This window comes from Grammomys surdaster, unplaced genomic scaffold, assembly GCF_004785775.1.
Source record: "Grammomys surdaster isolate TR1022 unplaced genomic scaffold, NIH_TR_1.0 217, whole genome shotgun sequence".
Taxonomy (NCBI): domain Eukaryota; kingdom Metazoa; phylum Chordata; class Mammalia; order Rodentia; family Muridae; genus Grammomys; species Grammomys surdaster.
Genome location: NW_021604662.1, coordinates 992,120 through 1,005,624, shown reverse-complemented (window position 1 = coordinate 1,005,624; position 13,505 = coordinate 992,120). Strand labels below are relative to the sequence as shown.

The window sequence follows — 13,505 nt, the reverse complement described above, 5'->3', positions numbered from 1 at the left end:
CAGCAGCTGGGCTGTGGTACAGAACTAGGGAATAGAGATGGTTATTGTAAAATTGGCATCAGAAAGATTTTGAGGCCCACGTTATGAGGTGTAGAAATATGAAGGAAACTGAGGCTTTCTTTTCCAAATTGAACATGTTTTAAGAATATTTTGGCCGGGCAGTGGTGGCGCACACCTTTAATCCCAGCACTTGGGAGGCAGAGGCAGGCGGATTTCTGAGTTCGAGGCGAGCCTGGTCTACAGAGTGAGTTCCAGGACAGTCAGGACTACACAGAGAAACCCTGTCTCGAAAAACCAAAAAAAAAAAAAAAAGAAAAGAAAAGAAAAGAATATTTTGTGTATCTTCCTCCTGGAAGCACAAAGTCTAATATGCTTTACTTGTAGAATACTACAAAGCTACACTACAGGTACATGTTCTGTACATCTGAAAGATGGAGCCATCCATTTATGATCTGGACCAAAACAGAGTTAGCTACTAAGGAACCCATGGCCTGAGTGACAAAATACCTGCCTTTAATAACAGGTGGCTATTATGCAACAAGAAAATATAATTGACTTTTCTTGAAGTAGTTCTTTTTAGTTTTGATTTTGCTATTATTTGGAGACAGGCTCTTGTACACCCATTGAGCCTTGAACTCTCTGTATAGGTGAATATGACTTTGAACTCCAGATGCTCCTGCTTACCATTCCCCAGTAAAGTGATTATAGGCATATGCTACCATACCCTGCTCTTGAAATGTTTCTTGGAGTTGCTGGCCTTCTTCTGCCCTTCCCTTCCTGAGTGTCTTCAGTTGTTAATTTTTTATTGCTAGAACTCCTAGGATCAAAGTAGAGCTGGAAGGTTCTAGGGATTTATTGTCTTCTTTTCTTAGACTGCAGCACCAGGTGTCAGATATCTGTAGGAAGATCCTCTCTGCTGATTGGCTAACAGAGAGTTCGCCAATACTAGTAGTTCTATGCTTGGGTAAAGAAAACTTGTTAATGGCACTGCTAAAGTGGGACCCGGTAGAGACACACTTGATATCTCAGGTATGTAGCGTTTGGAACAGTAATTCTCAGCCTGAGGGTATTTGGCACTGTCTGAAGAGATATTCCATTTGTCAAAACTGACTTGTGGAACAGGAGTACTTGTGTCTTCTAGTAGGGAGGCAGCTAACCATCTAACAATACACAGGATAGCATCACAGAGCAGAAATGTAGGCCCAGAATATCAACAGTGCTGAAGTTGGGAAATTCTAAATTATATTAATTTGATTAATTTAGCCAGAGTATGAATGAATAAAATGTTTCCTCCATTTCCATGGGAAAGTGACTAAGTTCTCTTGTATTTATCAAATTCATTTTAACACAGTTCTGCTGCTGGTATTAACCCTCCCACACTCAACATAATATTTTTTTCCTGTTACGAGGCTCACTTGCCCTCTTTTTTTGTGGATGTAATAAATTTTCTATTGACTTTTTGTGCCCTCTGGTAGCAGGAATTCCTGCTCTGTCTCATCTATCTTTTCTGATATTTTTTTCTTTGTACTTGTCAAAGCTACAATTAACTTCACTAAATTCTATCTACAAAGAATGGTTTATTTTTAAACTTGGAGGCTGTCTTATGTTTATAACTATTCAGAAAAATCTATGAAGAGCTGTTTCCTGTCTCTCTCACACTCTGAGACCTTTTGCCAACAGGACTATGATGCAATGGTCAAGCTGGTAGAAACACTGAAGATGCTGCCTACGTGTGATTTGGCTGATCAGCACAACATTAAATTTCACTATGCATTTGCACTGAATAGGTAAGAATGGTTATGTGTAGGGTTTGCAAATATGTGACCTGTTAAATTCTTCTGTTGTCTTTTCAACAGTCATCAGATACAAGTCATATGCTAACTGCCAAAGGTATTAAAATATATAAGATACGTTGCCTTTGGGATACATATTCTAACTTTGAGATCAGACATATAAAATACCAAAGGGCCAGATGTGGTGTATGCCTTTACTCCCTGCATTTAAGAGGCAGAGGCAAGCGGATATCTATTAATTCAAGGCCAGCCTGGTCTAAAAGCAAGTTCTAGGACAGCAAGAGCTACATAATGAGACTCTACTTCAAAGAGAAAGAAAGGGAGAGAGAGGGGGAGGGAAGGAAGGGAGGAAGAAAGGAAGGAAGGAAGGAAGGAAGGAAGGAAGGAAGGAAGGAAGGAAGGAAGGAAGGAAAAAAGAAAACCTAATAGCTCGGGGAGATAAGTGGTTTAATGAAGGGGCTGTCCAAAGTGATCCAGAAGTATAGCACAGGGAGAAAGAGACAGAGAGAGACAGCAAGAGACAACGAGACAGAGAGACAGACAGAGACAGACAAAGACAGAGACAGAAAGAGGCAGAGAGTGGTGTTCTGTCTAGGGGTAGAAAAGCTTCTCTGTTTTTTCTTGTGTACGTTTTGAAAATTTATATCGGGGCTGGAGAAATGGCTCAGCAGTTAAGAGCACTGACTGCTCTTCCAGAGGTCCTGAGTTCAATTCCCAGCACCCATATGGTGGATCGCAACCATCTGTAATGGGATCCGATGCCCTCTTCTGGTGTGTCTGAGGAGAGCAGCAGTATACTCACATACATAAATAAATAAAATCTTTAAAAAAAAGAAAATTTATATCATGGATGGGAAAGGGCAGGATATGGAGGCTGGAATTCCATTTGGCTGGAATGTGAGCATAGAATTCTTCTTTTACAGGGTGCATCCAAGTATTATCCAGTACAACCAGAACACAAGATGCAAGGGAAGGCAAATGCAGGCTATAAGATTAAGTATAGAGAATGGGATCTTACACACAAAAAAGGTATTGCCAGACAATGGCAGTTCGTGCCTTTACTCTCAACACACTGGAGGCTGAGGCAGACAGATCTCTATGAGTTCAAGGCCAGCCTGGTCTACAGAGCTAGTTCAAGAACAGCCATGGATACACAAAGAAACTCTGTCTCGAAAAAGGGGGAAGGGGCTGAAGAGGGAGGAAAAGAGGGGGAGGGAAGGAGAGAAAGAAAGCAAAAAAGGTATTGGTGGTACCTTTTAGGCAGTGGAGGACTAGCTGAAGCAACAAGGTTGATACTGCATGACAGATAAAGATGGGGCCTTGGTTAGGGTCTATCGCTGCAGTGAAACATAATGACCAAGAAAACAAGTTGGGAGGAAAGTGTCCCAGTTGGCTTATACCACTGTTCATCATCAAAAGAAGTCAAAGGAAGTTGGGGCAAGAACTCAAACAGAGAAGGAGCTGGAGGCAGGAACTGATAGAGGCCATAGAGGGGTGCTGCTTACTGGCTTGCTTCCCCTGGCTTGCTCAGCCTGCTTTCTTAGAGAACCCAGGACCACCAGCCCAGGGATGGCACCACCCACAATGGGCTGGGTCCTCCCACATAAATCACTAATTAGGAAAATTCTCTACAGGCTTGCCTACAGCCTGATCTTATGGAGGCATTTTCTCAATTGCAGGACCCTCTTCTCTGATGACTAGCTGTGTCAAGCTGACATAAAAGCCATGGTGTTGGTGTGTGTGTGTGTGTGTGTGTGTGTGTGTGTGTAACTTAGAAAGTCCTGCCTAGAAACCACAAGCCTCAAAAGCATGAATAGTAGGTAGATTAGTGAAAATGATGCAGCAAAGAGCCTGCAATTTGATGATTTAAATAAGACTGAAACTTTTCCTCTTACATAGCAGACTAGAGGTGAGGGAACCAGGCTTTAATACACAAGCACTACTCTAGAACTTGCTTTTAGACCTAGCACCCAAACATTGTATAAGTTTTTGTTATCCCCTATACCTGGGGCTTGACATACCCTTTCACAGGGGTTGCATATCAGATATCCTACTTATCAAATATTTATAATACAGATCTGAATGGTAGCAAAATTTAGAGTTATGAAGTAGGAACAAAACTAATGTTATGATTGAGTGTCACCACAACATGAGGAACTATGTTAAAAGGTCACAGCGTTAAGAAGGTTGAGAACCACTGCCCTATCATGTTGGCTTCATTTGCATGGTTGAAGCTAGCTCATGCCACTATTACACTGAAACCTGTGAAACAGGGTTAGTGACAAGAAGGAAGCGTAAGGCAAGTTCCTCCCCCACCCTTATTTTTTTTTTTTTTTGGTTTTGTTCATTATATTTTTATCATATCCATCCCCCTCCGGAACTACCTCCAGATACACTCCTCTTACCTCCCCACCCAAATTTGTACATCCACTTTTTAAAACCCATCAAGTCTAATTTTTGTGACACCTATATAGTCTTGGTTATCTGGACTTCCACTGGTTTATGGTCAACATATCAAGGGCTACGCTTTTAAAGAAAACCAACTCTCGCTCTACCTACACTAACAATTACTAATAGCTCCTTAGGGGCGAGCCTGCATGCCCACCTCACCTCTCCATGCTGAGATTTTGCCTGACTTGAACTGCCAATGGTCTTGTGTGTGTTGTTACAACCATTGTGAATTCATATGTGAAATTGTACTGATGTGTCTAGAAAACAGTTTACTTGTCATCCACAACCTCTGGCTCTTACACTATTTCTGTATTTTCTTCTGCAGTGATTCTGGGGCCTTTGAAAGAGGGTGGTTGAGTATATATGTTCCATTTAGGACTGAGTATTCCACAGTCTCTTATTCTTTGTACCTTGACAGGTGTGGGTATCTGTGTTAATCACCATCTACTACAAATAGAAGTTTCTCTAATGATGCTTAAGAGACATATTAATCTATGGATATAAGTTACTAGGAATCAATTTAATACTATGTTCATAGTTCATGTTAGTAGAATAATAGTAGACTAGGGCTTATGACTTGTCTAGCCACAGGTTCTTGGCCTGATAATGGTCCAAAGTATGGCTATCATCATCTGGACTCAGCTAAAATCCAATCAGGAAGTAGTTATTATTGTCATGATGTTCATGACACTGAAACATCACTGGGGATGTCTTGCTAGGTCAAGTGTGTATACATGCATGTCTGTGTGTTTGCATATGTGTGTATATGTGTATACATAAATGTGTGTGCGTATAATTATGTGTGTTTGCACACTCATAAAGAAGGAGTTGAAATGGAATTACTCTATAATGGGGGCAACAATGCCTCTACTAGACACCATGGGCTAACAACTAAAAATCTCCATGTTAGGAATGACTTGCCTCTTTTGGAGATGTTGGCCAGTAAGGTTCTATAGACCACCTCAAATATTACAGGTGATTGCTAATGCTTTTGGTTACCATACAAATCTTGAAGGCAAGACCCTGTTCTATTGATACCTTGTAATTGACTCGCAGAATATAAAGAAATCAAGCTGCTTCTCTTCTAGAAAGTCCATCCCTGCAGGGTACCTTTTATAGTGTGGGAAGATGCTATGCATGCTACCAGAGGAGAAAAACAAGTAATTTTCTCTTAAGTGTCTTAGTTAGGGGTACTATTGCTGTGGTGAAACATCATGACCAGAAGCAACTTGGGAAAGAAAGGGATTATTTAGCTTACTGTTTATCATTGAAGGAAGTTAAGACAGAAACTCAAACAGGGTAGGAACCTAGAAGCAGGAGCTGATGCAGAGACAATGGAGGGCTATTGCTTACTGACTTGCTTGTTTCTTGGTCCTTGCTCAGCCTGCTTTCTTATAGAATGCAGGACCACAAGCCCAGGGATGGCACCACCCAGGATGGGATGGGCTCTCCCGCATCAACCACTAATTAAGAAAATGCCTTATAACTAGATCTTATGGAGACATTTTCTCAATTGAGGTTCTCTCATTTCAAACAACTCTGTGTCAAGTTGGTGTCAAGTTGACATAAAATTAGTCAGAACAAGTGAGTTGCTACTTCTTACATTGCATTGATGTGAATTTAGTCTGTCTTACCACAAGTGAAATTGGGAAATGTAGTTTCTAGCTAAGTAGCCATCCAAACATGACTACTGTAAATTTACAGAATAAAGTAGTTTCACATTCAACTTCTCAAAGTCTCAGGTGTCTAAATGTCTTATTTCTACTGTCTTTCTTATTCCATTGATAATATATAAAGAAAAATATTTTAAGAATTATGTACATTCTTTTCTGTCCACAGTAAGTAAGCTGTTACTTATGAAATCATGTCAGATCAATACAGAAGAATATTTTAGAAATATATAAAACTTGATTTAATAGCTAGGGGCTTATAGGATATCCTCATCAACCTTCCAACCAATGAATGACATCTTCAAAACAGGAATACATGAAATAAGTGTTCAGAATGATCTGAAAATTACTGGTTTCTCAGTTTCAGAGATTGTACTTTTTCAGCAGATGGATTAAACTTTAGATTGTTGAAAAGCCACTGGCAGCATCTTTAAGACAGCAACAAAACAGGAACCCATGTTTTCCAAGAATCTTGTAACCCATGTGAGGTCACATGTCTCTTAAATCAAAATAAAATTTGCAAGCAGTGAAAGTGTGTAGATCTTAAATACATAATTTGATGAGTATGAGAAATTAATATACACATTAAACAATACCCCTACCAAAATAAAAAAAATTACCTAAGTTTTCTGTTTCAATTTATCTGCAACCTCTACCTTTTCAAAGGCAACCAGTGTTGTAACCTCCATCTCCATAGATTATTTTTCTTGGCCTCAACTTCATAAAAATAGAATCATACAACATATTCTCTTTTGTATTTAGCTTCAGGGTTTCAATGGCATGTTGACAATACTCATATTTGCCATTGTACACATCACTAGCTCTTTTTGCTGTAGAATATTTCATTTTAAAGATATGTCATAATTTATTCATTTTACTAATGATGGGCATTTAGGAATGTTAAAACAGATGCTTTTGTAAATATTTCTTTACGTGTTTATCTATAGATAGATAGATAGATAGATAGACAGATACATAGATAGATGTATACACATATATACATATACATTTATATACATATATACCCCAAAGTAGGGAGACTATCTTAAGAATGAAGGCCAGTCTTCACTAAACCTGAGAAAACAAATTCTAATAATCCCATTCTCTCAGTGTAGTGTACTCCAATTTTAGTAACATGAGACTCTATGTGATTGATTATTGACTTAAAAGAATTTAATATGTCATCACTTGTGAAATTCTTGGGGAAATTCCTTATGCAGTATAAGTAGTATAAAATTAACTTGTTAAATAAGAACTAGAAGCATATGAGTTGCTTGTTGCTATCTTTTCAACTAGACACATCAGAGAGTACCCACTGTCAAATAGTGGATAATATAATTATTATCCTCTCAAAGACGTGAAAGAACAAAACAGGATTTGAAGTAGAAAATTAACATCTAAAAGTGTCTATAGAAGTATGAGATGATTCAGAGACAAATATATTTCTAATCTAGAAGGAGAATAATTTGTATTGCATATAAAAAAACCCAAACATATCTTTCGCTTTCTGGTCTGATTTTCTCCTGTCAGATACTGGCTCTGTGGAGCCCAGGCAAGGGTCCTTAGGTGCTGATAACCTTATTTTTCACACAATAAGCTAGGAGTTTCCAAGTGCTTCATTTATATGTGTAGTCTTGAAGTTCATGTTTCTGTTTGAACTCTCAGCATACTTGTAGTAGGATATGGCTTTGTATATCGTTTTAAGGAAGTTAGTAGGGCTGCCTTATATGTATAAGGAAAAATAGTGATGGGCAACAAAGAAAGAAAAGGAAAGAAAGGAGTATTCCTGCATTTCAGTTGACCTTTACTTTTTATGAAGTGAACCAAAACATGGCCATAAATTAGTTACTAAAGGTTGGCAGAAATGAATGATGTTTGACCCTCAGATGGCAAGTGCTCCCTGTCAGTAGGAAAGCTGGCTTGAGCCAGCCAGCTTTTCCTGGTATCTTCCACTTCACTGCATTCAGAAGACCATTCAAAGCTACTTGAAGTTTCCACTGGGCAGTTAAACTTCTGGCCTCTCAACAGTGTAAAATCCTTTATGAGCAATTTTGTATTTGTTATTGCTTTTATAGACAAGACTTTACTATATTCACAATTGCAGGTATAATAGTCTAAGCAGGGGCCGTCTCAAGACCACCCCACCTGAGTATCTATCCCATGTGCAATCACCAAAGGTAGATGCTGATGTGGAAGACAGGAAGTGCATGCTGATAAGAGCCTGATATGGATATCTCCTCAGAGGCCTTCAAGAGTCAGACATATTCAGAGGCAGATGCTCACAACTAGCCATTGAACTGATCATGGGGTTCTCAATGGAGGAGTTAGAGTGAAGACTGAAGGAGCTGAAAGGGTTTGTGGCACCATGAGGAGAGCAACAATACCAACCAACCACAGCTCCCAGGGTCTAAACCACCAGCCTGGGAGCACTTAGGGGGGAATCCAGGGCTTCAGCTGAATATGTAAAAGTGGAGGGCCCTGCTGGGCATAGGTGGAAGAAGAGAACCTTGACCTCATGAAGGCTGGATGCCCCAGGGGGTGGGAATTTTGAGGGTGGGGAGGGGGGAGTGGGGGGGGTGTAGATAGAGGTTACATCCACAGAGAAGAAGGAGGAGGGGCGAGGGGATTGGAGGTTCCGAGGGGGTGGTGGGGGATGGGGTAAGGGGACAACATAGGAAATGTAAATAAATCATCCAATAAAAAAAAAAAATAGTCTAAGCAAAGATCTAGCTAGTGAGAAGAAAGATGGCTATGCTAGACAGTGTTTTTTGTTTTTATTTTGTTTCTATCATCCTTATGTTACCTGAGAGAAACAATTTAAAGAAGGAAATATTTGGTTCAGCTCTCACCTTCAGAAGTTTTAGACCATAGTACTCAGCTCCATCACTTGTGGACCTGTAGTAAGGCTGTATGTGGTAGGGGGCACATAGAGGATCATGGAAACTCACTTCATGGCTGACAGGAGGACAGTGGGAAAGAGGGAGACAAGACCTAGCTTTTCAGAGCATGCCTCCAGTGACTTACTTCATCTATCTCCTAGTTTTCACTCCTTCCAAAAAATGTCATCATATTATGAATTCATCAACAGATTAACTAGGTCAGAGCCCTTGAGATACAGTCATTTCCAAAAAGTCCATTAGCTGGTAATAAAGCCCCTAGTATATGACCCCATTTGCGATATTTCATGTCTAAATTATAACATTCTACCTCTGGCCCTAAGCTCTTGTCCATCCCATCATACAAAATACATTCAGTCTATTTCCAGGAGTCTCTATAATCTTAACAGTTCTAGCACTGTTAAAAAGTCCAAGTCCAAAGTCTCTTTGAACACAAAAGGTAAACTATTAGTTGTGAACCTTGTAAAATGTAGAAAGTATGCTGTATACATTTCACATTCAGAGGCACAAAGAAAGTAAAAAAAAGTCTCAAAAAGAGAAATGGGGCCATAGAAAAGAGGGATGACACAAAAGCAAGACTAGAACTCAGAAGGACAAACTTTAAATCCTGTGGATCCATGTCCAGCATTCATGACATATGGTGCGTTATGTGAGCCCTGGGTAGGTTACAGTTGTCCTGCTGCTATGGCCTTGCTGTCTACAGCTTAAATGGGCTATATTATGGGCAGGCCCTGCTCACTGCCTGCAGCTTTCTTCAGATGTTCAACTCTCTAATGTCTCTAGTAGTTTTATCTGCACGGATTTACACATTGCTCTCTAGGTGTTGCCTGCAGGAATCTTGATCCTGCCACATGTTACCTATCCTCCCACGCTTTCTTTTGAAGTCCAAGTAAAGCCTCATGACCCCATAACTCTTGCTTTCTGTATCTTTGCTAAAACTGTATCAAATGGGCACCATCAAGGTCTGTTGCCAGCTTAAACAGTATCTGTGCCCTCTTGGACTATGGCTTCAGTGGCCTATAAGTGCTTGGATGAGTGAACATTGAGAAACACTTTACAAGTGGCCTTATGCCAGCAGAGATCCCTTAGCTCTTTTTTTTTTTTAAAGCAATGCTCTTTCAAATTAGTTAACCTTTATACCCTTGAGCCTGCAATGGACAGGTCAGGGTCATTCCTGAAGATATTCAAGGGATGTATCTTTCCTATTGTCCTGATACAAAATACTTGGTTTCTTTTAATGGACCAAATCTCTTCAGTAGCTGTATTTTCCATGCCCCCAAGCTAGCTGCTGCTTTTCTGAATGAGTTGTAAAATATCCAAACCTTTCTGCTTACAATTTTTACTATAAACTTGACTAAGATCAGGTCGCAAGATAGATACCACAATCTGAATGTCTGGTTCCCTTGAACTTTCCTCTGCCAAATTTAGTAGTTTATGACATTTATTTTTTAATTAATTTTATTTGTTAACATATGAGAGTTTTTCACACATGTATGTCTATATACAACTTGTATGCCCAGTACCTGTAGAGGCCAGAAAAGGGTATTGAATCCCCTGGAATTAGAGTTAAAAGTTTGTGAGACAACATGTGGGTACTGGTAAATTGAACCTAAGTCCCCTGGCAGAGCAGCAGGTACTCTTGACCAGTGAGCCATCTCTAGTCCAGTCTATTACCTTTAAATTCATCCTCCTATAAAATCTCAAGACACTGTAGATAGGTTCTTTGTCATGATATAACATAAATAATCTCTAGTCTAATTCCAAGTAGAGTCTTGGTCCCATCCGAGATCTCATAAGCATAATCTTTACTGTCTGTATTTTAATTAACCTTTTGGTCTTCTGTGCTGTCACTAGAATCACCCACCAAACTTTGGTTACAATCTCTCTAGCTTATATCTGTCAAATTTTTTGAAACTCCTAAGGAAGCCAGTTTCAAAGGCTTCTGAACCATGTTATCAGGTAAACCCATAGTTACAGCACTACTCCTGGCATCAAAACCTGTATTTGTCAGTGATCTCTTTAGGAATAGAGCCAATAGGTTATGTATGTATGTATGTGTATGTATAAATGTATATATGTATGTTGCAAATCATGCATAATTATAAGGGAGAATTTAATACATTGGCTTGTACATTTGAAAGCTACATAGTCCAACAAGGGCCATCTGTACTACAGTGGAAAGTAGTAGCCTCAACAGCATAAAAGAAACCAATGTGCTGGAGAGATGGCTCAGAGGTTAAGAGCACTGACTCCTCTGCCAGAGGTCCTGAGTTCAATTCCCAGCAACCACATTGTGGCTCACAACCATCTGTAATGTGATTCGATGCACTCTTCTGGTATGTGTCTGAAGATAGCAGCGTACTCATATAAATAAAAAATAAAGAAAGAAAAAAGAAAGAAACTGATGTTACATTCCTAGTCCAAGACTATAGGTATGGGAGTTCTTGTAGGGTTGCTGATATGAATCTATGTTGCAAGGCTAAAGAACAGAGGTCTAATGACCATAGATAATTGAGGTAGCAGCAACAGACCTGTTTGTTTGAAGAAGAAATGGAGCTTGCATGTGTTGTATGATAGACTCTTTTCCCTCTTTTATTCTGAGTCCATATTCAGGGTAGATCTTTCCACTTTGGTTGCTGACCCTGAAAATGGAGGAATGGGATAATTGATGACAGTAATTTAATCTGCCATATAGCAGAGAGGCACTAACCTTGTTCAGAGCCATCCAAACCTCAGCTTCTGGAGTCCCCAGAGGATGTTTAAGTGAAAGGATACTTTGTCTTTGAGATCATGTGGGCTTGTCATCTCTGGAGTCTCCTTTTAGCAGTTCAGTGTATATTTACTATTCGGTGCAACCATCTCCTTTCTATGGTTAATATAAGTAGCCATTCTGTATTACATGTTTGTCATGAGTAGAAAAAGGCCGTCTTCCAACTATTATAGTACATTGTCTACAGCTACCATAAAGCAAAGAAAAATGTATTTATTATTGCTTTCCTACCAATGATGAGAACCATAAACACTGCCAACTTAGAATTATGTAATTCCAACTTTTTATTTTAGGAAGGATAAAGAAAAAGGTAAAGGTACAAAATTAACAGCTGGTCAGTATGATCTGGGTCCATAACCATGTTATTTTAACATAGCATATGTAATACTAGTCTTAAAAGCTGAAGTTAGTAATATCGTGGCATAATTAATTTCACTAATCTCAAAATGCTTTAATTTATATTTTGTGTGCCTGTAGGACTACCAAAACAAACCATGAGATTCTACCTGAAATTGCTGGGCAATCTCTTTATACTGCTTGGTTTGGCATATGTAACTGAGGGTGTTAGATAGTAGCTGAATGCTCATACTTCATAATAGATACTTTCAGTAAGAAACAAATGTTTCTTTTTTTTTTTCAAAAGGGAGGGGATTTATTCAGGGCAGAGGGCAAAGGTAGGGAGAGAAACAGGAGAAGATGGTGGAGAAAGAGGAGAGAGAGAGGAGACAAGTGGAGGCTAGCCATGACCACATGGAGAGAGGGGGAAGGGAATGGGGAAAGGCGAGGGGACAGAGAGAAGCTAGAGGCAAGAGAGTAAGAGAATAAGAGAGCAAAACAATAATAATGTTTCTTATTGTGGTAAAAGCATGTAATCTAAAATTTGATTCAGTAGTATTAAATACGTTTTTACTGTTGTGAAACAAATCTCTAGAACTTTTTCATCTCCCAAGCAGAAACTGTGTATTTACATTTCAACTCTATTTTCCCCTGACTTGAGCACATAGTAACCACCATTCTTTCTATGAATTGGACTACTTTCAACAACATCTTATGTAAGTGTAGTTTTCTGTGGCTGACTTAATTGTTTTAGTGTAGTCAAGGTCCAAAATCATTGTGCTATATATTAGAAATTTCTTCCTTTTAAAGCCTGAGTAAGATTTCATTGTATGGATAACCCACATATTGTCTAGCCATTCATTCTTTGATGGATATTTAGGATACCTTTATCTCTTGGCTATTGTGAATCATGCTACTATGAAAAATATCCTGTTGCATTAGTTTTCTGAGAAAATGAATTACTGTGCTTCCTTCTGCACAGCAGCCTTGCCAGTAATACAGGTTTTATTTTTACAAACTGTTTGCCCTTTCTGTCTGATCACATTGCTTCTCACTGACCACCTCAAACCTGCCACATCATCCTGTTTGCTTTCCTGTTTTTCCCTCCTGTTTTTCCTCCTTTATTTACTGAGTCATTTATATATCAGCAGAAATGTGTTTGTGAAAGGTAAGTGAGCTAATGAAGGATAAATGAGAGTAATGGGCATTTTTAAAAAACAAAATCACGTGTGTGCATTACATGAACACACTTGAATTTACAGAGATAAGCAAACACATTGTCTTTAAAGTAATTGTACTGAAATAATCTGCATTCAACAGTGTTTTCTTAATTCAGAGTGTTATGATACCAGAGAGGTTTTTTGTTTGTTTTGGTTTGGGGTTTCTTGGTTTGTTTTTGTTTTTCTTTTTTTGTTTTGTTTACAAAACCTGTCTAAAGGCCAAATTACAAGAAACACAGAAAATTAATATAATTTAGTGGATTTTGCAGAGAGACAAATCTGACTTTGAAGGTCAGCTTGAGCTATATGACACTCTATCTCAAAGAAAGAAAGAAAGAAAGAAAGAAAGAAAGAAAGAAAGAAAGAAA

The 13,505-nt window shown here is 38.9% G+C and overlaps 1 protein-coding gene across 1 annotated transcript in view; it reads left to right on the top strand.

The window, feature by feature from the left end:
* The window catches only part of Map3k15 (mitogen-activated protein kinase kinase kinase 15), a 135,485-nt gene that overhangs the window by 39,387 nt on the left and 82,593 nt on the right, over positions 1-13,505 (top strand). Inside the window, exon 6 of the mRNA XM_028772703.1 lies at positions 1,681-1,787. Coding sequence (XP_028628536.1) covers positions 1,681-1,787 — 107 coding nt within the window. The remainder of the gene's footprint in view (positions 1-1,680; positions 1,788-13,505) is intronic.